Source organism: Kryptolebias marmoratus, linkage group LG4 (genome assembly GCF_001649575.2).
Source record: "Kryptolebias marmoratus isolate JLee-2015 linkage group LG4, ASM164957v2, whole genome shotgun sequence".
NCBI lineage: Eukaryota > Metazoa > Chordata > Actinopteri > Cyprinodontiformes > Rivulidae > Kryptolebias > Kryptolebias marmoratus.
In genome coordinates, this window is record NC_051433.1 from 16,236,060 (window position 1) to 16,254,675 (window position 18,616).

An 18,616-nucleotide genomic window follows, 5' to 3' on the forward strand; every position below is an offset into this window, starting at 1 on the left:
TACCAATGAACGAGCTTCTTTAGACCATTTAAAAACAAAGATCCGGTCAGCGCGCAACGATCTGGTGGGTGTGTTCGAAAAGACAAACCAGCGTCGCCCGGCCGCGTCGACTCATTCAGCTCTGCCGGGGCGGCACGGGGGTATGAAGCAGCCAGCGCGCCCCCGGTCACCTTTCGTTCTGTCTCCGCACAGAACCCGGCGCGCCTTCGTGTCACGTGGAGGAACGAGCACCGAGCGCATTAACGGGAGAGGAACTCGTTCGTGACGAAAACACGGAACCGTTGAGCCCCAGAGTTCGGGCTTTGCGTGCTTTCAGCGCGTGAAAACGAACGAACTCCTGCTCTGTTTTGCGCTTTTTAACAGTTTCAGCGCGTCACAGAATCATAACTGCGCCGTTTCTGAGCCACTAACTCCACTTCATATACATATATGTGCTTTATTATAGGTTTGTATTATGTAGTAAAATAAAATAGACGCACAAACAATCGGCGTCGCCGATAAAACCATCACAATGTGCAGTCTGGCGTGAGAAAGCGACAACGTCTCGGGTGTCTACTTTTCGAAGCGGACGCACACGGTCTCCGACTCGCGCTAGCTGGTTCTCCAACTAATTCGTCTTTGAGTTGAATGAGTGGAGAGTGGACATGAACTGAAAGACTAACATTTACAGCCACCGCGTTCGGCGTGAAGAAAGCGATTTTTCTTTTTAAATACATGAATATATCATTAGCTGGAGTCTTATCGAAGATGCAACGATGACTCAACCGCAGCTAAATGAGTTCATTCCTCCCCCGGAGTGCCCTGTTTTCGAGCCCAGCTGGGAGGAATTCGCCGACCCTTTCGCGTACATCAACAAAATCCGACCCATCGCTGAGAAAACTGGCATCTGCAAGATCCGACCGCCGCCGGTGAGTACCGAGCCCCGCCGTCCCGGGTCCGCTCTAACACAACAGCCGCCCCCCAACACACACACGGACACACACTTGGCCGCTGTGGAGAATTCAGCAGGCAAAGTTGTGTGTGTTTTTTAAGACGGGTTTCAACATGGCGGATTGCGGCTCCGCGTAGAGCGGCGANGGGGGGTTCAGTTGGCAGCAACGGTCAGCGGCTCCGAGACGAGCCCTTCCGGAGGGGAGGTGGGGGGACAACTAGGGTCCTGGGTAAAAAAAAATTAACCCCCAAATAGTCATATTCATATTCATAAACACAGCCAGCGCTTTGATAAAGAAAACAAAAATGGACCCAAAAATAATTGAAACCTTGAAGTTTGCCTGTACGCAAAAAAGAAAAAAAAATGTAAATTGCGCAGAGAGGAGACTCAGTTCCTGGAGTTAAAAACAGCTCGCTCGGGTGTTTGAACTACTTATTTGACTAACGCATGGAGGGCAGGATTATTATGATTGTTATTATTATTTAAAATGTATAAGCTGAGTGTGTTTTTGCGAGCAGGATGTGACGGGTTTGCTCGGTGTGTAGGGGCACCAAGGCCAGCCCGGATCAGGCCTGCTGTACGTGCTCGGTGGCCAGCTGTTTATGGAGAAAAGCTGCCCTGAAACACGGCTCTTTATGGACACAGCTCGGCTCTTTGTGTGCTACTTTCATCACATTTATTCACTGCTGTGGGGACTATTTGCTGCTGTTATTGTTTAGGCTTTTTTCTTCTTCCTCTTTTTGTTGCTCAGGGCTTCACACATGCAGCATATCATTTAATAAAAACAACCAGCTCCGTCTTATGTTGTGTATATATATATATATATATATATATATATATATATATATATATATATATTTTTTTTTTTTTAATTGGGTTGTTTGTGCCACATCTTTCTGATTTCACAGATCAAATCTCCAAAGTTGCTGGGGAAACAAAGAGATAAAGAAATGTCAAAATAACACAAATTAATCTCAATTTGACCTTATTTCTGTGATGGGTGCGCCCTTGCATTTAACTCCCATTTGATAAAGTGCCAGAAATGGGCTTTTCATGGTGGATGTGTTTGTATTTTATTTATTTTTATTTAATTTTTTTTTTGTGGTTCTGGGTGGATGGCCTCATTTCAGATAAACGTGGCAGAACTTGTGGGGGTGGAGGGGGGTAAAAAAGGAGTAAAAGCCCACTTTCAGTCCAGGCAGGGGTACAAGGAAGTGGATTGTTATCAGAAGCCGGAGGGTGGGGTGTCAGCTTTTTACTGTTTGCGCGTCTGAGGCCTGAAAAAGCACGGCTGCTGTAAACAAAAGGCCCTGGCAGAAGGTTTGAACAAAGATTGGCTCCCGGTGGGCTCTCTGTCTGTCCTGAAGCAAAATAAGAAAAATAATAAAGAGCTGGTCAACAAATATACAAACTTTTTTTTTCGTGCCAGTGTGCATTAACATTTATTCCTCTCACAGCCTGTTCATCCCGTCTTTGCTTGTGTAAATAAATGTTTAAATCTACCAGCTTGTGTACACAAACCAGTGGTTTCTGCTGAAGTCGGACAAAAACTCAACTTTGTGTCGCCGAGGGTCAGGAAGCCTTTATAAAATCTGAAATTCTTTTAAAAGGTTGTTTCTTTTCTAATTGCTTAAATCAGTTTTTAATATAAATTAAAAGCCTCCCGCGGGCTTGTATGACACAGGAATACACAGTTTACACTTCAGATTTTGAATTTGTAGTTGTTCTCAGGGGACTCTGCTTCTTTTTTTTTTTTTTTTTTTTTTCACGTTTCCTCTCCTCTCAAGGAGTCTTCAGAGCGGAAGTAAACATTGCACCACAGCCTGTTTTTGATCAGTGATTTCTGAGAGCACAGGCTGTGGTCAGAGTTTCCTCCCGGGCTCGGCGCAGGTCAGTGTTTGACTGTAAACTTTACCACCGTATTTTTGTCACGATATTTTAGGATTGTTTGGGGTTAAATCGAGCAGGGGGGTAAACCAGAACGGCACAAAACACATGGATACAAAGTCGAAGATACTCTGGAGACGATCCAGTTTAGTTTGTGTGGTTTCTTTCTTTCTTTTTTTTTTCTGGTGATAGTTTTCCTTTTGTTTCCCTATGTCTGTTTAGCTAAACTAACCGTGGATGGGGGGGGGTTAACACAATAAAGATTGGGGTGATTCATGGGAACAAATAAATCTTGCTTGTAAAATCTTACAGAACCCGGAGTGGCATTGTGTTTACCAGGCGATCTGTTCAAAAGGACACATTTTCATGTTGGTTTTGTCAAAAAAACAAAACAACAAAAAGTGAAAGTCTAGACAAACTTTCAGGCTCTCTTTCAGGTCACATTCAAGATCCAAGCAGTTTATTGTCATAAATACGCAGCAAAACGGTGCTTACACAGTCCTTCATGCACTGAACTGGACTTAAATAAAGAAAATTAAACTTCAGAATAGAAAAATATTCTAATTAAGTAAGCTTGGTCAGAATATAAGGTGCACATAGTTATGCAATACTGTTACAGTTTCACAATGTGTAAATATTATCTATAGTTGTGTATTTTAACATTTCTTTGCATTGTAGCGAAGCTAAACCTGCATCTCGGTGTTGGTGGTTCTGTAAAAATAACACTTTTTTTTTTAACAGTTTAGTTTATTTTTACATCTTAATTAAAAACCTCTACATTTCTAGGAGCACAAATCAAAGTTAATTGGGAAAATATTACCTGTATAGTGTGTGTATTGCTTGTAATCATTTATTCAGTGCAAAAATACTGCAGGTTTGCAAAGCTGACAGTGTGTCCAGCTCACTTCTTTTAATTATTAATAATTTTATCCACTCCACAGTAATTATAATCAAATCATGATGCTTCTAGGCTTCACAGGACTTGATGTTTAAAGTTTCTCAGTGTCCAAAGTCGCATTCTTCTGACGTTTCAGACTAAACAATTAGTAGACAAAACAATCTGCTGCTGAATCCGTGAAAATAATCTCTTTGCGACCCCGTGTGTGAGCTTTCCTTTTAAACAGTAATGTTATCACGCCGTCCGCTGGTGTAGACTCTCAGTCATCCAGGACATGTTAAACCCAAAAACCAAAAACAACTGGACTTCTGTTCTGCAGCTGAAGACGTTTCGCTTCTCAGCCGAGCTTTTTCAATTCAAACAACAGAGAGTTTGAGCTTTTAAAGCTGAAACGTTATGAATAGAAGTCCAGTTGTTTTGGTTTTTTTTTAACCTTTTTTGGACTTACATTGTCTGTGTCTAAGAAGTTTTTTTTTCTTCATTTCACTGTAATCAGTTTGCTTTTTCTCACTTGGATTTTTTCCCCCCACATGAAATCTGTTTTATTTATGCTCATCGCAGCTCTTTAGCCAAGAATAAAACATTTAACGGGCGTTTATCATTTTCAGCGTGTTTTGCGGCAGCGAGAGAAGGCACGTTTCCCTTCCCGCTCGGGGACAGACTTTCTCTGGTTTTCCACCCGTTCTCGAATACTCTCACTCCTCTGAAGATCGACTTATCACAACTCTGTTCTCGAAGCCTCGCAGAAAATCCGTGGCTTGTGTGAAAAGCTCGTCAGGTGTATTGATATCAGAGATCAGTGTTTAGTGCCATGATGCAGGTTTAAGACATCCCAAATTATCGTTTGGATTATTTGATTTAACTGAACAACTGTGATCTCTGGTTTTCTGGGTATTTAAACAAACAAAGACATAAACTGCACCACTTCCTCAAGCCTTTTTTTTATCACTCTAAGTGTTTAATTCTTTCAATAAAGCTTTTGTTTTCTTAGTTCTTGTCTTATTATTCTGCGTTTTGACGCGTGGTCTTCTCTGGTTCACGCCGACACGTCAAGCAGCAGCATTTAAATTAAACAAATAAGCCGTGCAACGAGTCCATGCAGTTGGTCGGGCTGCTCTCGTGGGTTTTACTGATGAAGTTAAAATGATAGCAGCAGTTTTGAGCCTTATAAGTTAGTGGTTGCAGTAACCTTTGACCTTGATTGGCAAATAGTTTCCCGAGGCTTTAGTTTTAGTGTGGCCACTGAAAACGTTATCGTTCTCATTGATAACATGTTTTACTTCATCTTTTTTTTCCCCGTTCAGGAATGGCAGCCACCTTTTGCATGTGATGTTGACAGACTGAAGTTCACACCACGAATACAACGGCTCAACGAGCTGGAGGTACGTTCATTTATTAAATCGATGTACAGCTTCAGAACCCATCATTAGCCGAGTATATTCACTTCCTTAAGAAGGAAAAAATACTTTTGCCGTAGATGAAATTGTAAATTCAGTAAGGTTCTCTGAGAAAGTGATCATTACTGTAACTTGTCTTTGTTTTGTTTGTTTAGGCTCAGACCAGAGTCAAACTCAACTTCCTGGATCAAATTGCTAAATTTTGGGAGCTCCAAGGATCCACTCTGAAAATTCCTCACGTCGAAAGAAAGATTTTAGATCTGTACCAGCTTAATAAGGTTTGCAAATCTGAGCTAGTTAATGACACGCCTACATTAACGTCGTTGGACATTATTGCATTGATGTGTTGTCTTTTCATAATGAATACTTTGTTTTATTTTTCTTAAGTTGGTGAACGAAGAGGGAGGCTTCGATGCCGTCTGCAGAGAGCGGCGCTGGACTAAAATATCGGTCAAGATGGGATTTGCTCCTGGCAAAGCCATCGGGTCTCATCTGCGGGCGCACTATGAGCGGATCCTCTACCCGTATAACCTTTTCCAAACTGGAGCCAATCTCCCCGTACGTCCCTTCACCAGTTTTTATTTTATTTTATTTTATTTCCCTCACAGCAGCTGAGTCACAGTGATCAGTCTTATTACAGCTCTGTAAAGGTTTATTGGACTAGCTCGTAAGCCTATTACAGCTCAGTTTTAATCTTTATGCTGCAGTTTTATCAAGTCATAGGTAACAAATAAAACCTTTTTTTTAACCAAGTCAATTTGTAAAATTATCATTTAAAATACATTAATTGTAAACCAGATGTTTACCCACATTGTATAAAAAAAACACAACCATGTTTTTCTCACTTTCTGACATTAAATCAGTCTAAACCTTTTCTGTTTTCAACCCGTTATAATTCCCAAGATTCTATTTGTCAATTGCCCAAATAATGAGAGAGATCCTTTTTTTTTTTTTTTTTACAGAATGTTTCATTTTTTTCTTCAGAGTCACAAGTTTACATCTATTTTCTAGCGTTGTCTTTAAACTGTATGATTGGGGTCAAATGTTTTGGGTTTCCTTCAAGCTTCCCACAGTAATCTGCTGTAGTTTTGACAGAGCTGCTGGAACTGGCCTCCTCGCTCACACACCTGTTCAGCTCAGCCCATAAACCTTTTATTGGACTGAGATGAGAGCTTTGTGATAGCCGCTCCAAAACACTGACTTTGTTTTCTTTAAGCCTCTTTGTAACTGATTTGGCAGAACGCTGAGGGTCATTGTACGTTTGGGACCAAGCTTTGACTTCCTGGCTGATGTCTTCAGATGTTGCTTCAATATTTCCACATCATATTCTTTCCTCACGATGCCATCTGTTTTCTGAAGTGCACCAGTCCTTCCTGGAGCAAAAACGCCCCCACAACATGACACTTCCATTCTTGTACCTCACGTTACGGTGGTGCAAGCTTCTCCTCCAAATACAATGGTTATTATAGCCAAACAGTTCTTTTTTTTTTCATCAAACCACAAGATATGTCTCCAAAAACGAAGTTCTGTAACCTTTTTGATGTTGCTTAGGGAATAAAGGCTTCTTCCTCTCCGAGGGGCCTTTCGGCTCATGTTGGTTCAGGACTTGTTTCACGGTGGATAATGACGCTCTGAGCAGCTTCAGCAGCTCTTTCACTTTTGTTTTAGGGTTGGTACACACACATTACTGAGTGGTATGATGGAAGGAGGTTTACACTTGGGTATAATTATTTGAACAGATGAAGCTTCAGGGAAAGGACGAGCCAGAGCCGTGGAGGTCGGCAGTTCTCTTCCTGATATGTTGTTCACACAAAGAAGCAGAGTGTTTTAGGTGTGCCTTAAAATGCAGCCACAGGTGTGCCTCCAATTAACTTGAATGTTGTCAACAAACCAATCAGGAGCGTGTAAAGCCATAACATCATTGTTTAGACTTTCCCAAAATGTTTAAAGGCATCGTAATCTTCATGTCTGCAAATTCATTACTGTTAAGGAAATAATAACAAAAATCTCTCTCTTGTTTGGCAAAAAAATAAATAATTTTAGGAATCCTAATAGTAAAGGTTGGACTGATTTCACGTCAGACAGTGAGGGAAAAAAATGGTCATGTCTCTTTTTATGTAAACATCTGTTCACGGCTGTAATTTACAAGAAATCCAGGAACGGAGCCGTGCCTAAAACATTTCCATCTCTCTATGGCTCTTCAGCCTAAACACAAAGCTGGTGGAAAAAAAGTCATACTAAGTATTATTTTCAGATAGTTAGTTTAGTTTGAGCTATTTGTGCCTCTAACCTCTGGGATGGACACAACAGCCAGCTCAATGGAGAAATCTGGACAATGTTTAAAATGAAGTTGGTTAAATTGCTACATTTGGCATCATGAACTTGCTCTTTCCTTTTTAAATAAAACCAGTTGATTGTTGCCGTATGTGGAAACTATGAGAGGGGTTTTCGATTGTCGCTTGACTCTCACGACATTTTTACCTGCTCGTCTGTGCAGAAAGCCACTTTGACTCATGACACTAAGGACAAGGAGTACACCCCTCATGACCTGCCACAACGCCAATCTGTGCAGCCTCAGGAGACCTGCAGCGTCGCTCGCCGCGCTAAGCGCATGAGATCAGAGGTGAGTTTGCTTTCTAACATTTCCACGTGACACATTGACTTAGTTCTGCAGACCGTAAGGTGACGGACAACGTTATTCGACCGGCAAGGGTTTGGCCACCTCTGCGTGCGTAAAAGTCGTAAAACCTGATTAACTCGCTGGGCTTTTCTTGACCCGTGGCAGTGTGAGCGACAATCCCTGACCCAAATTCTGGATCTAATCCACTTCAGGCTCTGCTAACTAACTGACTGGGACCTTGCCTTAAGCTAACTCATGCTCTCGAAGCACGGAGGAGACTATAAAAGACACAAAATGATCTCAGCTTCCAGTTTCTACTGGACAAAATGATAAATAACAAAACAACAGCGATAGAGAACTACTGCCAGATAAGCACATTTTGCTGTACTAACCAGTCTCACAGATCAAACATGACTTCTGCTGGTCTGAAAGGTTCACCGAAGCTGCAGGAAGCTTCGGCTGACACCACACAAAGCAGCATCTGTATGAGCTAAAGTTATGGTGACGAGTGCTGAAGACAGAAGAGGTTTAAGCTTTTTGACCACAATAATTGCAAAACCGATGAATGAAAAGGGAAGAATGATTTGAGCAACCTTGCCTGTTAAGACTGTAAGATCTTTTGACTAATTTCCAAGGGGTTTTATACATTTTAATACACATCCTAAAAGTACAAATGATTGATTTATTGCCTGAATCTTTTCTGCCTTTTACTGCTATCATGTGAATGGGTATCCTTTGTGCATCATCTGTTCCAGAGGGGTAAAATGTTCAGCTCTGTTTTCTTTTTCTCTGGCTGCAGAGAGGCTGTTTCAAAAGTGAACCTGGAGGATTTCGCGAGAGTCGTCCCAATCTGAGGAGGAGAATGGGAACCTACTTGGCCAAAGCAGAACTCGGTGAGAAATAAGTCACAGACAAAAGGAATAAAACTTGTCGTTTCACGGGAGCATTGTTATCAGGGACTCCAAAGCCTCCACTGAACGTTCGTCCTTGTCTTTCAGTGAAAGTGGAGGCGGTCACTGAGGTGAAAAAGGAGCCAATTGAACACATGGATCCAACAGAATATGAAGAAAATGTATTAAATAAAATAGAAAGACCTGCAGTGAATAAAGTAAATGGTTTCTGTTGTTTGGAATTAATGTAAAATGTTGGGGGGGTTGTTTGTTTTTTACATCACAACAAATCAAATGTATAAATGAATACGTTTTTGTATGTAGTGCAGAAATGATTAGATGTTCTCTCCTCCCAGGTGGACACATACATGTGCCTAGTGTGTGGCAGTGGGAGCTCAGAGGACCGCCTGCTGCTGTGCGATGGTTGTGACGACAGCTATCACATTTTCTGTCTGATCCCACCCCTCCACGAGGTCCCTAAAGGCGACTGGAGGTGCCCCAAGTGCCTGGCTCAGGTGAGCTGCTGCACCTCCGGGCCTCGGGGAGCTGAAGTCTGGCAGTCGTGCCGTCTTGTCTGGCTCAATTATGGCACCTTACGTGGGTGAGCATCCCTTGTTCTTTGTGTTGCAGGAATGCGGCAAACCTCCTGTCGCATTTGGCTTTGAGCAAGCCGGCAGGAGCTACACCCTCCAAGCTTTTGGAGACATGGCCGACTCCTTTAAGTCCGACTACTTCAACATGCCAGTTCATGTGAGCTCACATCAACTCATTTCTGCTGCGTCAGGTTTTCACGCCGTAAATGTTTGAGTGTGATGTTCTGCGAGACGCACCCCACACCAAAACAACACAGTATTTTCTGTGAGATCCCAACATTAAAGAATTCAATGTAGGCCAGCTTTTCTCCTTATCAACGTTGTTTTTTTTTTTGTTTCAGCTGAAAAGCTAAAAAGGAGTCCTGCTAGTAGACAAAAGATTAAGGTCCAGGGTCAGACAAGTTTGTAAAATAACTTCACTCATCTTAAAATTGCAACTTTCTTTTATTTGTTTATTTTAACACAAATGGCCTTGGTATTTATTTTTAGGCCTTTTTTTACATTTATTTTGAAGGTGAGATGTTTTCCCAAAACAGTCATTCTTTCAACTATTCCATAATTCCAACAATCACAGGTTTGACATTAAAAATAGTAGTTGCACTAACATTTAGTGCTGAGTGCCTCTGAACTCTGCTGCTGTCAGCATCCAGGCTATCTTCTGGCTCATGGAAATGTTCTGTTCGAGTCACAGAGACGTATTTCTCTAAGAGAAACGATCCTGGACTGTTTGTTACAAGTTGTATGACTTCAGTCTGAAACAAAGGCGTGCTTTGATAACACTTTCATGTATCAGGGATTATTAACTGAAGTAGAGCAGAAAAACTATGGAGAATTTAATTAAGCAATGCAATTCTGTACAACAGAGATGGCAGAAATGTGTATTATCAGAATGTTTTATTTGCATTTAACACTGCTCTTTTCTGTTTGTTTGTAGATGGTTCCTACTGAGCTGGTGGAGAAGGAGTTCTGGCGACTTGTCAGCACCATTGAGGAAGACGTGACTGTGGAGTATGGCGCAGATATTGCCTCAAAGGAGTTCGGGAGCGGTTTTCCTGTGAAAAACAGCCATTTTGAAGTCTCTTCTGACGATGAGGTACTGTTTGTTGTGGAGATGTTGTATACTGACAACAACACAAGCTTTTCTTTAGAATTTGAAATGTTTGTTAATGTTTACTATTAAAATATAAAGAACTATATTTATTTTGGGAGGAAATATATTTTATATGACTTGCGGCTAGTTGGAAAAAAAAAAAGATTTGCACAGATAAGCTCCTTTTTTGTGTTTTTAATATACCCTACTGAATAAGTTGTTTCTCAGCTGGTTGTGAGTGTGAGGTTTAGAGGGAGTGCTGTCCTGTCTCTGACCCGCAGCATTACCTGACCAGCGGCTGGAACTTGAACAACATGCCGGTCCTCGACGCCTCAGTGCTGACTCACATCACAGCCGACATCTGTGGGATGAAGGTTCCCTGGCTGTATGTGGGGATGTGCTTCTCCTCGTTCTGCTGGCACATCGAGGACCACTGGAGCTACTCCATAAACTATCTTCACTGGTATAGTATCAGCACTTTTATCCTGAGGAAATGGCCTTTTCCAGGGCAGGAGCTCTTAAATGTTGCCGTTCTGATCACCTGTGCAGGGGGGAGCCAAAGACATGGTACGGAGCTCCAGGTTACGCTGCAGAGCACCTGGAGTCAGTCATGAAGAAACTGGCCCCTGAGCTGTTTGAGTCGCAGCCGGACCTCCTCCACCAGCTGGTGACCATCATGAATCCCAACACGCTGATGAACAACGGGGTCCCGGTAAGCCGCTCGCCGACGTTTACTGATGATTAGCATGTAAAACAAAGCATTATAAAATATTAAAGTTAGATTAGTCTGCTCCCTGACTTTGTTTTATATATATGTATTTTATATTTTATGTATATTGTAGATCTATCGCACCAACCAGTGTGCAGGTGAGTTTGTCATCACCTTCCCCAGAGCTTACCACAGCGGATTCAACCAGGGTTTCAACTTTGCCGAAGCGGTCAACTTCTGCACCATGGACTGGGTAAGAAAATCTATTTGTACCGTACCGACCTAAATACAGGAACTGTCTGTGGTGTCATTTCTTTGTGTCATTCATTGAAGAAGTTCAGAGTTGAGTTTCAGAGTGAAGATTTAGTTCAAACACATGAAGAGTGTAAAACAAGACCTTTTTGTGTGCTTACCTTTTGCTCTGGAAGTCACTCTTCTCTTCATGTTCTGGCAGATGCCCATCGGTCGTAGTTGTGTGGGTCACTACCGGCAGCTGAGCAGATACTGCGTCTTCTCCCATGACGAGATGGTTTGTAACATGGCCTTAAAAGCCGACACGATGGATGTTGACCTGGCATCAGCGCTGCTGGAGGACATGACCACCATGGTTAAAGAGGAGGAAGAACTAAGAGTAAAAATTAAAAAAATGGTGAGTTTTCCATCTGTAGTTTATACACCTGAAGTTAGGTTGTTTCTACATTAACATTGTTTTCTGTGACAGTGAGACAAGTAATGTTTGAAAGGGATAAATTCTCAATAATCTATCAACTGGCATAAATTAAGGAACCGTTTTGAAGATATTCTCTTTTAAAGAGGTCTCCTGTTCAGGAAACCTGGATGTATTGTTTGCACAGATGTCACATTCGGCTCCACGGTTTCCTCTGCGGCTCTAATGACTGAATTTGTGTCTCCAGGGTGTGGTGCAGTCTCGACAAGTTGATTACGAGGTTCTCCCAGATGAGGCGCGCCAGTGCTGCAAGTGTCGGACCACCTGCTACCTGTCTGGCATCACTTGTGCGTGCAGTCCTGACAAGATGGCTTGCTTGTACCACGCCCAGGACCTCTGCTCCTGTTTTCATAGCAACCTCACACTCCAGTGAGTCTCCAGTAACCACAACAACTGAACAAACTCGCCTCACCTCATTTCACCTCACCTGTGAATGCAGCTGCTTCTTTTTTTAACTTCTCTGCAGTATCATATATTAAGCAATGCTGCATAAACGAGACTGACGTTTGCAGCGATAAGCAGATTTGACCTCTCTCACCTGATATATCTTTAAAACATCTTCAGTTTTCTTTTTTGTGCATGATTTCAACAAATATGTTCTTGAAGTAGTATTAGGCAAATAACTTGTGTAAACACCAACACGTGACCACAGTGCTCTTTATTCACTGCCTCCATTTGTTTTTTCCTGCAGTTACAAGTTTACTCTGGATGAGCTGTACCCCCTGATGGAATCAGTGAAGCTGCGTGCCGAGTCCTATAAAGACTGGCTTTGTAGCGTTCAGGACATCGTGGAGAACAATGGAGCTAAGAAAAGAGGTGCCTATAATGTCTGCATGGCTTAAGATTTACTTCCCCTTCATTTAGTGACACAATTTAACCTTCAGGTTATGCTAAATGTGTTTCTAAGGCTCAGTTGTGTTGTCTGGTCAGGTTTGGAAGAGCTTCATGGCTTTGTGGAACAAGCAGAAACGAAGGCCTTCCATCAGGCGAGCCTCCTGGATCAGCTGCGTACGCTCATCTCTGAGGCCGATAAAGTTGCTGCGATGGCACAGCAGCTTCTCAATGGGAAGAGGCAGACCAGGTGCTAAAAACAAGCTAAAGATCCATCTGGATTATTGTTGAACCATAACATAGGAACAATATCTTCCTTAAAGATGTGATTAGTTGTGTTGATTCTGGATTTTGTTGGTTAGATTCAGTGTTACTTCAGTTTTCCAATTAGCTGTCCCTGTTTAATTAATTATTACTGACCTTTTAATTGAGCATTTTGGATGGGGTTATTTGCCTGAGAGTGCATGAAAATGGGGGAAATACTGATTTAGATGATTTTTTTGTTTTAAGCTGGAGTTGTGATGAGCAGACCTTGTTTGGTTAACCAGTTTTAATCTTGTTTTAGGTACCGTTCTGGTGGAGGAAAGTCCCAAAACCAGAATGAGTTGACTGTGGAGGAGCTGAGGTCTTTTGTCCAGCAGCTGGACAATCTGCCATGTAACATCCGGCAGGCTCCTTTACTGAAAGTAATACTCTGATTTTATTATGAATCTTAAATTATTACATGAAAAGATTTTATTTTACACCCGATCACAGTGTTTATATGAAATGACCCAATCCTTGTGACCTCCAGGACCTGCTGACCCGGGTGGATGACTTCCAGCAGCGCAGCGACCGTCTCCTCTCCGACGAGTCGCCCAGCCCGCAGGAGCTGCAGGACCTGCTGGATGTGAGTCTGGGCCTGGACGTGGAGCTGCCACAGCTGCCTCTGCTGAGGGAGAGACTGGAGCAGGCTCGGTGGCTGGAGGCCGTCCAGCAGGCCAGCAGCAGGTCCGACAGCCTCTGCCTGGACACCATGAGGAGGCTGATAGACCAGGGCGTGGGCCTGGCCCCGCACAGCTCTGTGGAGAGGGCCATGGCTCGCCTGCAGGAGCTGCTGACCGTGTCGGAGCAGTGGGAAGAGCGGGTTCTCAGTCTCATGGATGCCAGGTAAAAAGTCATTTCCTGTAGCTTTAATTGGGGTTTCCAAACTTCTTATCTTGTGTGGAGCCTCCAGCTGTGATTTGGTCAAAGTGGGGGGGGAATAAAACAGAAATGAAAAAATGATCCATTTAATATTTGCCTTTTTTTTTCCTCCTCCAAATGATTAATCATGTCTCAATTTTGGCATTACCTGCAACAATAAACACTGAACATAATTCTGCAGTGTTATTTTTTTCCTTTTTTTGAAATCCTCTATTAGTCTTCATTAATGGTCATGTCTCTTCACAGACCTTATCACAGCATCGATACGCTTGATGCTGCTCTGCAGGAAGTAGAAAACATCCCTGCTTATCTGCCCAACTGTCTGCAGCTGAAGGACGTCGTCACCAAGGCCAAGAAGTGGCTTCATGAAGCAGAAATGCTTCAGGTAAAACAGCCTCTCAGCATCTGACTCTGCAGGTGTTTGAGTTCCAACCAGAATCTAAAAGCCTTGCACTTGTCTGCAGCTGGGGGGGCGTATTCCTGTGCTCGACAGCCTCTCTGAGCTGGTTCTCAGAGCAGAGAGTATCCCGGTGAGACTCGAGCCTCTGAGTCGACTGGAGGCCCTCGTCAGTGACGTTCAGAGCTGGAAGGAGAGCGCAGCTAAAACATTCCTGCTGAAAAATTCCCCCTTCTCTCTCCTTGAGGTGAACAGAGATTTGATTGTTCGGGCAGGGTTGGATTAAAAAGCCGCAGCCTAAGTGTGGTTCGAAATATTTCATGCTTTCTCCTTTTGTTTTAAGGTCCTCTGCCCGAGATGCGACGTAGGATCTGCGCATCAGAAGTGTCGATCTAAGAAAGTGAAGGACGCCTCACAGCTCAATAAAAAAGCTTCCACGAAACTGGAGTCGGTGTGTGACGTGGAGAGAGCGCTCTCTGAGAGCAAGGACTCTGCCTCGGCGGTAAGTTAAACCACTTCTTCTTCTTTTTTTTGAGACGCTTATTTCACTGTTTAAACTTCTGCCTCAGAAAAACGTAGTTAGCTTCTTTCCACTGAAAACATCTCATTAAAGACTATTTCTCTCAACAGAGCTGTTTAAAAGATTACCTAAAACTCTGCTCAGTTAAATGCACATTTTTGAGACTTTAGCTCCACAGAGCAGCAGCGCCACGTCTGACAGTAAAAACGAACCTTAAATACGACCACGCTCAAATCTTTGAGAAGAAAACAGGTTAATGTTGCATCTTCTTCAACCTGATAGAACAAAAGGGCTAAATTAGGTCAAATTACTCCTTGAGGAGCAAATAGATGTTTATCTCACATGATTATTTTACATAATTAAATCAGATGAACTAGTGAGTAACGGCATTTTAACGTTTCATCTGATTTGATCTCCCTACAGATGACCACTCTTTCCGAGGTCCGGCAGAGGGAGATGGAGATCTTGTTGGCTCTCAGGGCTTCGAACGAGTCCAGACTTTTACCTGCTGAAAACTCTTCTGCACTTAGTGCCTGCGTTTGCCAGAAGGCCCCCTCAGGCGCCATGGTTCAGTGCGAGCTCTGTCGAGACATTTTTCACCGCGACTGCGTCCTGTCGGCTGCCGACCTCGAGTACGGCCAAGCGTGGTTTTGCTCGCTTTGCCAGCGTTCACGGAAGCCCCCCCTGGACAAGGTCCTGCCGCTGCTGGCCTCGCTGCAGAGGATCCGGGTTCGCCTGCCAGAAGGGGACGCGCTGCGCTTCCTCATTGAGAGGACGGTGCGATGGCAGCACAGAGTTCAGCAGGCCTGCGCAGATGGAGTGCTGGAGAGGGTGTCGGCGATGGTGAGTTGAAAGATGACGACTGCATACGTTTGATGAGCCCGCTGTGTTTCCACTCAAGAATATAATTCATTTTCATGTTTCAGGGGAGAGTTGGGCCCAGAATGTCTTCATATCTGACTCAGGAAATAAACGGTTCATCATTTTACACAGAGCACCAGTCAGTCCCACTCCAAGGTCAGCATTTAAGCATTTGTTGTGAGAACTTTTCTCTCTCTCCCCCCACTTTAATCCACTGACCCCTCCTTTTATTATCTGTATGTGTGTCAGGACTCGGTCCTGAGCTGGAGGAGCTCATGGTGGAGGGGTTCCTGCTGCAGGTCACGCTGCCTGAGACAGAGCAGCTGTACAGATACCTGCTGTACAAACTCGTCCCGCTGCCGTCGCAGAGCTCCCCGTATGGGAACGAGACAGAACAGTCTCCGAGAGGGAGTCCCCATCACAACAAGGTAAGGACCAAGACAGTTTAATGCCTCATTGACAATTTGTTTTATTTATTTAGCCCTTAAAAGGTAAATGCAATGATTAAACATAATAAAAACAGAACTAAGGTGGATCTTAAAGCATTTTTCTGACATTTGTCCGTAGAATGGCGTTTCCAGTCCGAAGAAGGAGGTGATGAACGGACAAAACAAAAGATCTAAACGGCGTAAGGACAGCTCCGACTCTCAGCACAGCGAGAAAGCCAAGAAGTCTCGCAAGAAGAAGCCCAAGAAGAGCAAAGAAAGGAGCGACGAGTCCAAGAGGACGTGTTCCCCCTCGCACACAGTATCCGACCCCGCTCTCTCAGACTCGGAGGAGGACTACTCTCTGTGTGCCGCGCCGTGGTGCAGAGAGCCTGAGGGCGACGAGGTACTTCTTTTTTTCCCCCCACTCTGCACGATCTACTTGAGCTGAGCTGTTGGTGTTTGTAGTTCAATGATTTTTACCTGTGGTTTCAGGTGAACTGGGTCCAGTGTGACGGCAGCTGTAATCAGTGGTTCCACCAGGTTTGTGTTGGACTCTCTGCAGAGCGAGCGGAGAAAGAGGACTATGTTTGCATAAGCTGCACACAGCCAGACTACGACAGAGGGGAATGAAGACCAAAAAGAGAGAGAGTGAAGGATGAGCAGTCTGTTAATTTGTTTTATTTTATTTTTTACAAGCTGCAGCACTTAAATGCACACCGGAACTCTGTATGTGCTGTGGCTTCTCCTTTTTACCTTCTGGCTTGCCCTCAGTGAACATGGTGCTATTTTTCTTGTTTCCCTTAGAGTTACTAAAGACTTCTGTCACTGTTTTTTGTCACTCGGATGGTTTTTCAGCTAAACTAACTAATCCTTTATGAAACTTTCCAAGACTGGATGCGGATGTGGTTTAAGAGAAACCAACAGCGCAGGGATTTTTTCAACCAAAAAATGTCAGTTTGACATTTCGTAGCTGGTTTTCTTCGACATGCATCTGAACAATGTGAAACTTACCTTTCCTTTTCTCTTGTAGAGTAAATATTATTTATCTGAGCAATAGCTGAACAGATTAATTCAGGTTCAGTTCTCACCTGAGCTATATTTGTGTGTAGAAATACTTTGATAAGATGCCTTCCTGAAGCAAAAACCCCGAAGAACTCACCTCATGAATCCTGTAATATTATACAGTGCAGTTAAAATTTGTGCGCACCTCAAAACAAACGGCTCTGTGATCCTACAAGTGCAAAGGTTTGCACCTGATACTTTGCCCTTTTCCTTTAACGATTCACTGGCTTTGATATGAAGTTACACTTCCTTTATTTTAATTTTTTTGCGCTGTCTGCAGGGGAAAATGAAAGTTCTGGATACCATGTTCCTGGAGGATAAGACTAGATTACGTTCACAAACTTAGAATGAGCTGCCCGACATCAAAGGAATGTACATGTAGTTTTTGGGTGAATTTTCCCTGTATGGTTGAGGTTGAAAATATTGTGTTGGACTTAGATTTAACACGGACTGTGTGATTTATTTGCCACGGGTATATGACCTTTTTCTTGCTCCTTTGGATAAATAATATAATTCATATGTTGCAGTTTGCATTATTAAATAAAATGTTTGTTCCCATAAACTTGGACTCTTATAAATCCCTGTAAATCGTGCTGATTTGTTCACTTTATTTGCAGTAAGTTTTGGTAAGTTCATTTTTATTTATTTTTTCTTGTGTTACACAGGTTTGCTTTATTCTTCAGCGGAGTTCATTAAAATAAATGAATGCACCAGATTTATATTGAGATGGGAAAGGTTAAATAATAAAACATCTCATTCTGACACGAGTCCTAAAAGTTAAAGAGGACCTAAAAACTTATACGTATATTGGATATTTTCTTTTAAAAAATAAAGGAAAACCGTTTATGAAGGTCCATATTTCATCATTTAAAAAGGTAAGTTGGAGTTGGGAGTAAGAGTGTGCTTTGCTTTGTTTAATTCTCCCAATTCGGAATAAAGGAAGTAACTCACACTCAGGATGGATAAGTTTACAAAATCATCTTTTAAGACTTTACTTAAATAACCACATTGAGAATAATTTTGTGCGAAAATGAAACTGAATAAAGACCACCGATGCTGTCAGAAAAGATCAACCAACAGAGCCCACCCCCAGGAACCAGGTCAGGAGCAGAACCGTGTTAATTCTGAGTCGATTAAAAGTCTTGATCACAATCTCAAAAACTTCATCAGGAGCACAGAACAGTGGATGCTGAAATCAATAGTTCACCTACTTTTTGCTGTATCGAATAATAATCTTTAGGAGGAACAAATTACCAAAGTATACTATTTATCATCTAGTTAGTTCAGGTTCTCTGTAAGCTTTTAAAAGCTGTGTGTGCAGAAATATATGTAAATCTTCACATTTTAAAGCTTTTCAAGTATCACATGTATAGTATTTTTATTAAAACTACTTTTACAAAAATAATGCCTTGTAAAGTTTATTTATATATATTATAAAGTGTACCTAAAGTAATGCACTCTACATATTTCAGTGAGGTTTTATGCAAATTAAACTCCATATCCTGAGCAGCACCACCATCTTCTGTGCAAAGTTTTATGACATTATCTTTACAGACATTATTTGTTTAATCTGCTCAAATTTAGGTCTGC

At 42.5% G+C, this 18,616-nt stretch overlaps 1 protein-coding gene across 1 annotated transcript; it reads left to right on the forward strand.

Annotated features, from left to right (window-relative positions):
• The first annotated feature begins 755 nt into the window (after window positions 1-755).
• On the forward strand, window positions 756-17,588 carry kdm5ba (lysine (K)-specific demethylase 5Ba). The gene is made up of 27 exons (XM_017415773.3): window positions 756-908; window positions 5,021-5,098; window positions 5,269-5,391; window positions 5,501-5,671; window positions 7,611-7,736; window positions 8,533-8,626; window positions 8,732-8,841; window positions 8,980-9,138; window positions 9,254-9,373; window positions 10,151-10,309; window positions 10,588-10,769; window positions 10,856-11,018; window positions 11,149-11,268; window positions 11,470-11,664; window positions 11,930-12,111; window positions 12,434-12,558; window positions 12,673-12,823; window positions 13,139-13,259; window positions 13,367-13,722; window positions 14,005-14,143; window positions 14,223-14,402; window positions 14,499-14,657; window positions 15,099-15,518; window positions 15,602-15,692; window positions 15,786-15,964; window positions 16,104-16,367; window positions 16,457-17,588. Exons 1-27 carry the CDS (start codon window positions 756-758, stop codon window positions 16,592-16,594), a joined length of 4,458 nt encoding a protein of 1,485 aa, XP_017271262.1. The 3' UTR covers window positions 16,595-17,588.
• Window positions 17,589-18,616: the final 1,028 nt, after the last annotated feature.

Coding starts and splice junctions, on each gene's coding strand:
- kdm5ba (XM_017415773.3), top strand. CDS start 756: ATGACTCAACCGCAGCTAAATGAGTTCATTCCTCCCCCGGAGTGCCCT. Junction 9,374..10,150: donor ACTTCAACATGCCAGTTCAT/GTGAGCTCACAT, acceptor GTTTGTTTGTAG/ATGGTTCCTACTGAGCTGGT. Junction 15,965..16,103: donor GGAGTCCCCATCACAACAAG/GTAAGGACCAAG, acceptor ATTTGTCCGTAG/AATGGCGTTTCCAGTCCGAA.